Source organism: Hyposmocoma kahamanoa, unplaced genomic scaffold, assembly GCF_003589595.1.
Source record: "Hyposmocoma kahamanoa isolate Upper Pololo Valley unplaced genomic scaffold, ASM358959v1 204, whole genome shotgun sequence".
NCBI lineage: Eukaryota > Metazoa > Arthropoda > Insecta > Lepidoptera > Cosmopterigidae > Hyposmocoma > Hyposmocoma kahamanoa.
Window position 1 is genome coordinate 1,252,302 of NW_020653728.1, and position 12,567 is coordinate 1,264,868.

The 12,567-nt window shown below is 36.5% G+C and overlaps 1 protein-coding gene across 1 annotated transcript; it reads right to left on the reverse strand.

The window, feature by feature from the left end:
* Positions 1-750: 750 nt before the first annotated feature.
* On the reverse strand, positions 751-11,936 carry LOC113227256 (vanin-like protein 1). Its single transcript, XM_026460154.1, has 9 exons — positions 11,798-11,936; positions 7,571-7,660; positions 7,191-7,256; positions 6,394-6,536; positions 5,651-5,838; positions 5,084-5,224; positions 4,786-4,956; positions 4,406-4,532; positions 751-1,811 (listed from the first exon to the last, which is right to left on the reverse strand). The coding sequence occupies exons 1-9, from the start codon at positions 11,858-11,860 to the stop codon at positions 1,421-1,423; spliced, it is 1,380 nt and encodes a 459-aa protein (XP_026315939.1). The 5' UTR covers positions 11,861-11,936; the 3' UTR covers positions 751-1,420.
* Between the last annotated feature and the right edge of the window lie 631 nt (positions 11,937-12,567).

Below are 12,567 nucleotides of genomic sequence, written 5' to 3' on the forward strand. Positions count from 1 at the left end.
CTCACTTAGCGTGTACGGACTAGGTTTCTAAGCGTTATTATTCTAAGCATACAATGCCATTTAATGACGCAAATTTATCAAAGTCAAGAAAATTATTTAAACTCAATATTTGCATAATATTACAAGGAAAATATTTCATATCAAAGAGGATTTAGTTGATATCCACGGCCATTTACATAATATAAAATACTTCCAAGCTATTATAAGACGGAATATTGACTTTTTTCAGAGTAACAATCTGTAGTATGGAGAACAACAGTCTTCTTTAGTCATTGGTCCATGATAATAGGTTTAAATTGCATGCCCTTTTTTGGTATATTAACTTGATATCAATGCGTTCAGCAAAACATACATTACTTAAACTTATCTACAACTACAAATTGGTATTTTTGACTTATACTCCGTCCAACCATATAACTTTTGACATATGCCTCCGAAGTTCCGCAATTATTGACATACAACCATAGACAATGCAATACAGGAGTATTGGACTCTTTATTTTTGTAATTTTAGTGAAGCGACGTGCTCTTTATCTCCGATATTATTCGAGTCAATATAACGAAGATTATTCAAGCTGATAAATTTTGGTGTATAACCAAAAAATTATAATGAAATTAAATAAATTATAAATAAATAAAATGAATTCTTATTGTTTATTATAATGAATCGACGGATTCTTCTCTATATGAACGGGAATCATTTTTTGAATCGTCATCAACATTAATTATTAATTCTTGAGTACACAAATTGTCAAACGCAACGTCACGATCCCAATAAGACAATATCTTCTTTTTTAAACACGCTCACATTCACGATTAACACTTGTACATAAATAAAATCGACTCTTATAAAAACGAATCTGACACGCATTAGGACGTCACTAATTGATTAGAATTCGAGCTGTCAAAAGTTAAATAAATGGACGAAATATAGTTGCAATTACATAGAAACACACAAGAACACAACATTTTTGTTTATCTTTTAGTAACAAGATCACTTTCTTGTAATTTGACAGAGTTAAAATAAATCGCGCGCTGAAAATAATACTGTCACTAAATTAAAATCTTGCTTTTCCAAATTGACACTTATTTTCAAAAGCATTAAGGTTCATTTCCTGAAAGGTAGCTTTTTTGTTCAGTGACGGCATAGGTTTCAATGTCTGATATTACATTAAATAATATTACGTAAATCTCGAATGGATTCTTTACCCCACTGGTACGTTACATGACTAAAAATCACAATATTTAAAAAATAACATTGAAAGACATGTAATGTAATGTACGCTGCACAGCTATTTATATGTGTAATATCAAAATTCTCCACAGAAAATTCAACCTTATATAACCATAAGGTTTAAACTGTTAAAGGCATTATAGAAAAATAGCTTTAAAAAACTGAGGAAAATTTATAAAAACGTCTCTTACATCATTTCTAATATATAAATGGAAACAATAACTAACATGATACGCAATCTAATCCAAACATAATCGAAGAACTCTTGCACATCCTCGTTATACAAGTATTCATAAACGTCCCAAGTCAAGCCTTCGCTGTTAACTTGTCGGATATTTTCAGATTCAAAATCTTTTGAAAAATCTCTACCGAATATGCCAAAACTTAGTATATCCCCATCAGAAGCTTCAATAGTCATTTTTTGAGACATTTGTGAAGTTTCAAATTTGAATTTAGTGCTCAAAATATCGTTTTTGGCAGACGACAAGATAATAGGGAATTGGGATTTGTTAGGGCCGCTGAAGTTGCCCGTTACGGTGATTTTCTCGAAATGTAGGTTCGTGCTGTTGCTTTCCGATCTGCAAATGAAAAAAAAAATGCATTATTAAATAACGATTATTATTTTAACAATATTCATTTTATTGCACATTATAATGTTTTTACTGCATTGATTAACGTGTATTTTTTGTGACCAAAATGTACCTAAACAAAATGGATAACCGACCAAAAAATATATTTTAAAATGGTAGTTTCCTATTTTTGACGATAAAAATGTTGAGAACTACACGCGTTTAACGAGTGTAGTGAACCTTCTTCGACATACAGGTTTGATCACGATAATTTCTTTCATAGAAAAGCTCGTGGAAACTCAGAGATGCGAGGCCGGATTTGAACCTGCGGCCTATGCTTGAGATGCGGTAGGTTTAAATCATAAGGCTATCACAGCTTCAGAGCTTTTGATAATACTTAATTATTAAACATTAGTTAATTAATAAATTTAATACAGAATTAACAAACTATATTTCGTTTTAAAGTTGCCGTAATCCCATAAATTATACTCGTATATAATAATCTCTTGATAAAAATCAATTGCTATGTGAACCATGTACACATTACGTTTATCAAAAACGTGATAATTTGCAGGTGAATGTTATTAACGATTGTTTTAAATTAGTAACGTACTATCGGACAGTTTCATCAAGATTGAAGGTGATATTATAGATAATTGTTTTCTCGAACTTGACTAATTGACGAAGTGGTTAATCGGATTCGGTATTTCCAATTCATTATTATTAGGAATATTTTAAAAAATCTTGATTTTCTTTTGTTTCATTTGATATCTTTACGCATAGCAAAACTAAACGGGCATAGCTAACACAATTGCTTTTTTGTAACTTTCTTTAATTTGAAAAATGTCGATAACGCTGATTTTGCATAACAATAAAAACTAAATAAGATATAAAAAACCGATTAGAAGGGTAGATATCATTTTCTGATTCCATTTCTGTTAACTGAATTTCGCTAAATTTCGATTACTGAGGCTACTGAGGTTCAACTGCCTCCGTGGCCGAACGGTTACCATGCCGGACTGCCATGCAGAGGTCCCAGGTTCGATTCCCGGGCCGGGAGAAATATTTGTATGGCCTACATTTATTTGTCACGTGAGTTTGGGTGTAATTTGTAATTGTCTATTTGTGTGTCTATGGCACCCGCGACACAGGGTTTCCCTAGTGCGGGTCTATGTCGAGTGTGTGCGTTTGTGCGTTATGATAGGGACAGTCCCATATCTTTCTACATTACTTTTGATATAATCAAAGGGTCGGTAGGGACCCTCCGTACCTTAAGGTATACGAGAAGGACACTATATCCTGTACGCACACAGGAACCTTAAAAGTTCTGGTACTGATCCCAGATGAGCCAGTGTACAGGGTCGCCACAGACCATCTGTCACTTGACTTCATCCGGTTCTTCGAGAGCCTGGGGTGAGCCGCCCCGAGTACACGTACAGTAACCTCCCTATTTTCCAGATAGGTACCGGAGCTGTAGGCACGCTCCCTTCCCGTCGCGCATTGCCCAACCGCCACCGCTAAGCCGTCGACTCTGAGTCCACTACCAAATCTCCTCATTGGTGGCGGAGCTGTAAGGCACGCTCCCTTCCCGACGCCGAAAAACGATGTCTCTCCAGTTCCCAATGTTATGATAGGGACAGTGGTAGGAGGTAGCGAGTCTATGGTATTTTATTACGGACTGCCACGCAGAGATCCCAGGTTCGATTCGGGGCCAGGATAAATAATTATATCGCCTAAATTTATTTCTCTCGTGAGTTTGGATGTAATTAGTGGTTGTCTATGTGTGTCCATGGCACCCGCGACATAGGGTTTCCTAGTGCGGGGCTATATTGAGTGTGTGCGTTATTATTATTATTACACAATATATCAATTGCTGGTGGCAGTGATAATGGATTCTTTATCACTGCACCAGGGCCTGTGATTATACAGCAACAGAGATGGGATCTTAACCGAGTTTTTACCCAAAGCGCCAGGTTTTAACCCATTACAGCACAAAACGTGGACTGAAAAGGCGAGTACGAAATTTCATATAATTCCATACTTATTACAAATTTCGATGTAACAAAACCTTGCAATCCTGTGGATTCTCACTCCTAAGTATGCACATAACGAACCGATTTTTATGAAGGCCGTTGCAAGTGGATACGACCTAACGATTTTGTGTATCGATTTATTTCAATATAATTTTCTATTAACACTAAGGCAAATTGAATAGTCTAGATCAGAAAGCAATAAACATTTTCGAATCACAACAAAATATTTAAGTAGTTGTAAATTGTATTTGCCCTCGTTTCGTTTCGGGCATTCATTGGTTTTAACCCGATTTAAACCCAGACGCTTGCTCATCTCTGTTCAGCAACAAGGCAACTTAATAATGCATAGATTTATCTTGTTTTCGTTGTACCAATAGTATACCATTCCTAGACCTAATTATTTAGAAGAAATAAGGGAAAAGTTAATGACGTTTGAAACTCAAGGTTGGGGCACTGTTGTAACACCAATAAGAGCCTAGCTCTTAAAGCCTGTTAGTGATTTGCCCTTTTTTGTTAATACTAGGTAGTGTTAATGGGCAGTAACGAGTGGTCAAATTCATTATTACATACCCAGTAATGCCACCAGGTTTATAGGCGAAAACTGCACAGCTCTGAGCGCCGATGTGATAGTGGACACCAAAGTGGCGGGCGCCGTTGAACGCTGCTAGACCGTAGCTTACTTCACTTGGGGTTGAACCTGAATGAGACAAGAAATCTTGATTAAAAATAGTAGTGTCCTTACTGAACTGTAAGCACTTCAGTAGTAACAGCCTGATTGGGAAACCCTGGGTTTCCGCTAAACTCCAGACAAACACAACGCCTCAAGCTTTTGACATACAGGTTTTCTTACAATGTTTTCCTTCACCCATAAAAAGTAAAGCTGATAAATTATAATATTAATGTTAATCTCAAATAATAAAATGTCAATTGGCAATAATAATTATAGTTACCAATGAAGTCGCTTTTGATATAGAATTCGCAGCATAATTCATCGTGACACACGGTTTCAGTATAACCGCGAAGGCTGACCTCCACGTTTACTGCTTTGACGGCGTACAGGTGCAGTGCATCTTCGCTGGGGTATGATTTAGTCGGTGGAACTACTGGTGCTATGGTTTCTCCTGCAAGCAGTAAAGTTAATGTCACAATTGAGCTTCCAAATACGTATTTGCTTTTCAAAGAATGAGTCGCACTACGAAGTGTCAATGTCGTCCAATAACACAAGGGCTAAGAGACTTGTTCTCTTACCTGAATCACAGTTTTTGTGGAGTTCCACAACAGACATTTTGCCCGATCCAGACTTCAATCCAGCCTTGCCAGCGTAGATACCCCCAGAAAATACCAGGTTAGCATTTGTGACGTATGCCCAAGATGATGAGAACTGGGAAGCTGGAAGAAATAACATTGTAAAACTTTAATGTTCCTACATTTTCAGCATGTTATAATCCATTGTTGGTTATAAGCCTAAATTCCATCAGAAGTTTCGGTTACAAACGCTCTTTTCAGGTCGTCAACCCACCTATCTGGAGAGCTTTCTAATCTACGTTTGGCGATACGCGGTATGCACATACGATGGCCCAACTCAAGTATCGTGGTATAGTTTTGAAAGTAGTCTTCCCTGTACTTCCCCGTTCTTTACAATGTTACCTTTATTAATCAGCAAGTGGACCACTATACAAGTACAAAACAGTACATGATTTAAAGCCGACTTAGCAGGGCAGGGTCTTGTCGGGGATGAAAACTGACTCCTTCTTTGTTATTGCAAGGCAAACGTTCTTATACTTGGCTGTTACAGATATATAGCTAAACACTTACCGCTCAAGAATGGTATTTCAGACCGCCACTCCCCAGCGACGATATAGTTCTTCAACGACCTCGGCTTTTTCAAAACGAGGTCCTCCTCCATCATCAGACCGAAAGTTACTCCGAAGTCAGTTGTGAACTCAATTATTTCCGATGGGGAAGTAGTGCAGTTAGCCCTTTTGTTTAAAGGTTTTCTGTAACTGTGGATTAAGAACCTTAGTCATTTGATGTAATTAATCTTTTCTAGATATTGTGAGTCTATAAACGTGTATTAAAATCTAAAATCCTGTCCATATAATAGGTGAACACGAAGTAACTGAAAAGCTTGTAATCTCAGTACAGAGTACTAAAAAAACCGACCTCAAAAGTTAGAGGAATTACACCTATTTGCCAAGTTTTATTGAAATCGGTTACCGGAAAGTGCGCGAAACCGGATCCATCCCCTAGTTTGCTACCCTTAGAGGCGGAATATTTTCTTCAAATTTAAATGAGACCACTACTGAGGCTCTATCCAATAAAAAAAGAATTATCAAAATCGGTTCACAAGTTCCGGAGTCCGTGTAATCACAACGCACGTACAAAAAATACAGTCGAATTGAGTAACTCCTCCTTTTCTTGAAGTCGGTGAAAAATATAAGCCTACGTTCTTTGTTATTGAAATGGTAGACGTGACCATTCCAAACCCAAAAGCAACATACATCGATATTGAATCTTGGACAATAAGCAGAGTTGAGGAAACGGTAAATCCTACTTACACAACAATGACAGCCCCTCGCCTGTCGAATACCAAATTGTTTCTGACCACTTCACTCTCGCCATGACAACGGGTCTCCTCGTATAGATGGGCAACTACGTATATCTTGTTCTCTTTCGCTGCTTCAGAGAGAGTTTTGACTGCCTGTGGGCAAAAATTTTGTAAGTAACGTGTCACCCTGTCAACCAGCTCCTCAAAATATGTAGTACAACTAAACAAGATTTCTATATAATAAAGGCATGAGCGCAGTCGTTGTTAGCCTTACCCAAGAGGCAACTATATTAATAATAATAACGCACACACTCAACATAGCCCCGCACTAGGGAAACCCAGTGTCGCGGGTGCCATGTCACCAATATTTCTCCCGGTCTGGGAATCGAAGCTAGGACCTTTGCATGGCAGTCTGGCAAGGTAACCGTTCGGCCACAGAGGCAGTTTAAATTTGGGATTAAACAGATTAACTATGGGAGCTTGTTAGTTAAGGCGAGACGAACAACAGTGGTGGTAAGAGCTGGTGGTATACGACGCCTATTCACAACAGTTGCAGGGCACTACGAGAGACTCTGAGAGGCATCTCAGGGCTTGTAATCGCAAAGGTTTAAAAGGCACTGCCACAGCGCCCGTCACGCTTAGAAATAAAATTGAGAAATGTGCCTGCAGCCTGCCATTAGCATGTGCCATTAGCACCCTTACCCTTCAAATAGGTACAGTGGCAGTATTTATCTGGACAAACTCTTTCGTAAGTTGCTCTTCTGCTATTATTATACAGCATCTAGATGCTTTCCAAAAATAACTCACCTCATCATAATATTCCTCACCGTAGTTAGGTTTTTCTGGACTAGGTAGAACTAGAATATCAGCTTTCTGTAAATAAAAACAACCATAACACTTAATACTAGTTTGAATAAAAATAAAATTGTAATCAGTTGTGCTCTTTGCGTTGATGGTCCCAGCGGAAGCGAATCGTCTTTTTCACTCTTAGGCTGTTAACAGATTGACTGCATGTTTGTAGTCGAGGTCTGTTAGCAACCTTATTGCACGAACATAAAGCTTTTTCTGATCAGCTCAAGCTGATTCGGCTTTGATAAGGTGTGATGCCTCTTTTGGTAATGATAACAGTAGATACCTAAAGTGTTCATGCAGGGAATATAGATTTACTAATTATTAAGTACACTTACAGATTTGGCAGCATCCTGAATGAAAGAGACGTATCTGCCAAGGTCTACGGTTTTAGGAGGATCGACGACTACAGCCGCTCTATATGTGTCCTAAAACAAAACCAAACAAATTAATTACGTGAATTATATTTGTCAAAGGAAAAATCTGCGAATTATGAGGTTTTTTTAAATTGTTATGATCGACTTTCTGTTCTTGCGGTTTCCGGCTTTGAATAGAACAACACCTATTTTTCCGCGGGTGTCGTATAAGGCGCTTAAGTGATCAGGAAGCAATGAGAGAAAGAGAGCAATAAAGAGGAAACTGGTGGGAATTACACGCAAAGACCACAAAACGTTGCTCGAAAGCTTGGCTCCTGGTATAAGGCGGTCCTCGAATGGCGACCTTGGGGAAAGAACGCCACAGAGGGACACCGGAGATGCGTTGGAAGGATGACATAAAGAGTGACGGGGTCGAATTGGATATAGGTGGTACAGAACCGAGAGAAGTGGCAGAAACTGAAGGAGGCCTACACCGATATGGTTGAGAATGGCTAGAAAGTTTCTAAAGCAAACTCGACGTATAGGTTTCATCACGATATGTTTTCATTCACCGTTAGCGAAAGGTTGTTAAATGTAAGTAGCTTAGAAATAAAAGTAATAGGCACATGCTGCCACAAGGGTTCCAACCGTCGCACAGTTAGCAGAGAAACAAACGTTCTCTGACTGGGCAAAGAACACAAATCTACAACTCAAGCAACATTGGGCACAATAGACAACGAATTATGATAATTTGTACCTGGTTGCTACCAATTATTAATTTAAAATGGTATTGTGAAAATTAACAATGTACCTCCTTGTATTTGGTTTATTTAGAATATGACTGACAGTACTATTACCAACCACTCTTTTAAGGAAACTATTACAATCACGTTATAACTTAATAAGCAAAATGCGTCAGCTAGAATAATGGCGTGATTCTGTTTGCATAAATAATTGAAGGCCATCATGAAGTCACGTAACCTTTTTACCTAGGTTGTCTTAATGGCAATATGTGAGTGTACGATTCAGACAGTGTTTAAATATCTAGTGATTGCTGCATTAAAAGTGTATTTGAATCGTCTAGTGTACTCACAATAAAAGACAGTAAAAGAGCATCTCAGGAAACGTATTGAAACATTTGAAATGTGGGCCTAAAGAAGAATGTTGCACTTATCATGGACTTAGAAAGTCACCAATGACGAAGTTCTCTGACTAGTTGGACAGAAGCGTAAACTTTTGCAGACCATCAAACAGTGAAAAGTTACATATTTGGGTCATATACTTAGGCATGACAAATACGAGCTTCTGCAACTGATAATAACGGGAAAAGTCGCTGGTAAAAAGAAAGCTGGTCGTAGAAAAAAATCGTGGCTGAGGAATATACGAGAGTGGACAGGAATAACGAGTGCCGCGCAACTGTTCAGCTTCGCCAGAAATAAAGATAAATATTCTGAGCTGACTGCCAACCTTCACTAGTTGGAGAGTCACCTTAAGAAGAAGTGCACTCACTTTATTATGTAGTGTAGTTGACAGCCTTTAGCTATTCGTGGACTATGGTTGCAATGGATTTATCTGGTATTTCAGATTGTTTTTTAATAAATCATATATCACCATTGTACGAGCAATCGTCAAGCAAAATCATTGTGTAGAATACCTCGTCGTAATGTACCACACCGTGCTTCATTAGGCAATGTATAAAATAATTCATATTCTTTATTTGCAAGTTACATGGTTATGGCTAATGGTATTTGACATGTAACACCACGAGGGCGCACTGCAACATTCTGAGGACACTATGTCCTTACTTTATTAAAACATATAAATTATTAAAACAAAATTAGAAATAATTTAATAACAAAACTTTACATTATTTATATAAAACTAGGACTGATTAATAACAAAAAATTTTATATAATTAATATCTGAACTGTTATACACATTACCTAGGCATTGTATACAAAGTATAGGTAGTGTATAAATGGATGCCTGGTGTGCACGTAATAAGAGCCAAAAAGTCGTTGTGTGCTTTGCAAGGGTGGTCTCAGCGGAAGCGAAACGTCTCTTTCTCTCTTATTGCACGGATATAATGTTTTTCTGACCGGCGTTAAGCTAATTCTACTTTGATAAGGTGTGGTGCCTTCTGTACAAAAATATAGGTATTGTATAGAATGCTAGCTGTAGATTTAGCGCAGTAATAATTGAAAGACAAATTCAAATCGGTCATTACACGGTTTTGGGATTTGAGCAAAGTTGAGTGTTTCACCGCTTTTTCTCTCTTTTTTCGCTGTTTATTGCATAGCCTTTTCTGACCGGATCAATGCGATACAGTATCTACAAGTATGGTTACTACAAAGCTAATTACTATAAAGCCTATGTTGTCTAATACAATCAACAAGAACCAAATATCTAATTTTCACAACCAAATATCTAATTTTCACAAGTTGTTCGTCTATGGTTCACATTTATGCTTTTAACTTTCATATAGCTACTATTCATTATTACAATAAAATACCACGTCCACGTACAAGTCACCATTTAAAAAAACTTAAAAAATTTTCAAAAAATTCGTTAAGGTCATAAAAATTTGTTTTAAAAATGCTAAATTACTATTCCCATAACTGGTATTATTTTTATGATACACTGCGCCCGTCACCCTGAGACATAAGTTAACAAGTCCCATGTGCCTGTAATTTCACCAGCACCCTTACCCTTCAAAACCGGCGGCAGAAATAGGTAAATTTTCGACTCAGCAACTGTGACATTCTTTCGTGTATTAAACAAAAGAATATCACAATCACAAATAAAATACTATCGTTATAGAAAAAAATACAAATGCTTATTTCTTTTGCCTTAGTACCAAATTGCATTATTCACATTTTTATTGCAATTGTAAACCTAAAGTCGTAAAGTTTATGGTGTTTAGTAGCATAACAATTTATCACCGCTACAATGAGAAGACGGCGGCGTTCTATACAAAACTCAGTCTACGTGACCCTACTCCCGTTGAACTGAGGGATTTGACAAAGTCCCTGGCACCAGAAAGAGATACAATTTGTACGGTGTTCGATGTAGAATGAGTTAGAAAAGGACAGCAATAATAACACGTGACGTTCACGCTGCCGGCGCGTGTTATTTGGACGCGTCGGTTGATATGCGTTTTTGTGCAGTGGAATTTTTTTTTCATAGATAGTAAGCGTGATTTACATTTCTATATTAATACATTATGATCATGTATAGACTTAGGTATATCTGTTTAAGGCTCTTCGTTAATTTGATTTAAATTGGTAGTGGGTATAGTGTATCTAAATATCTAAATATTTAAACTAATTTAGAAGTTGTATGAAGCTAATATGAAAAACAAATACGTTATTTAAGGAAATAAAGACTATACTGTTTGAAATTGTGATACCTAAATATTGAAATTTTTAAAAAAGAAAAAAGAATGTCATTTGTACAATTAAAATAAAGAGTTTCTAAACGGTCATAGTAATAACATAACGATTTCCCAGAAAAAAAATCACAAATAAATTATTTAACAAAAATTAAGATCTAACATCTGGCAGTACCTATATCGCTAATTGAATGCCTTAGCCTGTCTCGAAGGACGTAAAATTTTGCAACTGTAAAAGAAAAGATTCTGAAAGCTGAAACAATTCTTTTTTATTGTGTATTGCCTTTTTTATTATACGAGGCTCTTTCAGAATGAGTCTTTTTATATAATTATTTTAAGGGTCGTATTCCAGAACTGTACTCAATACTCAAGTCAGGACTTGAGTATTGCAGTGAGCACTGAAAATCATACTCAAGTCCTTGCCATTAGGGTCGTATTTCCAGTGCTTGAAATCATACTCAAGTGTGCTTAAGTCCCGATTTGAGAATTGAGTTGAGTTCTGGAATACGACCCTAAGAAATACATGGTCATGACTAATTTAAAGTATGAATAACATTTTGTTAATTTGTATTTTTTTTATTTTGAAATTTGGTATACTTCTTGTTAGTACCTACAAATAAAACTAAATATCAAAGGCAATGTTTAAATTCTGCATTTAAGTTAACTTTCAATTAAAACCACAACTTTTGTTTAAAAAATAAAAATACTTCCGTGTAAGTAATATCACAAAATTAAATATTCGAAAATGGAAAAAAAAACGGTAATCCCCGGACTTAAGTTAAAGAATATCATAATTAATAATTTATAAAAAAACTTACCTTAACACTTAAGGTCAAGTTTATACACAATGAACAAATCACAAGATTAATTAGGCACTTCATTTTTCTTTTTTTTTTATTCACGAAATGACGGGCACCTGTGCTTTGCTCGCGACTGCTCCAGTCTGCATTTGGCGAGGGAGTGAATGCCGGCGCGCAGTGACCGCAGATCATTTATTTTCCAAACGAAGCAAAGCTGATTCATGATAATACAATAGTACGTATATGATAATACGCATCTACTCCGGGGAGGAAAGGACGTATACGCCTTTGTTGCTAATGTGAAAAACTTTGCATATTCTTTCCATCAGTATACTACTTTTAGATTGTGATACTAGGTAGTCAAGGAGCTTCTGTATATGTTTGAGAAGGTTTTTTTCTTAATTAGTCAAAGTCCAATAATCATTTATTCCATAGATAAATTTTTACACTTGAAAACGTCATTTTTTAAGCTACTGCTCGTTCACTACGATGACCTCCCTGAGAAGAACGAGCAAGAAACTCTAGAGATTGCTCTTTTCAAATGAACTTATATGCTATGGAATACTCTTTGAATCATAATTGTGTGGAATCTTGACTCTTCTTGTCTTTCCATACATCTTTATCTAACACATACTTTTCAATTTTGTAATCTGACTTTTCAATTTAAATACTTTTAATGTAAGTTTCATACTTGGGAAATGGTAATCTTAACATATTCCCCGGAACCTTATTGTAAAAACGTATACAGTTCCCCATAAAAGAATCGTTTAGAAAATATCAACCCCATA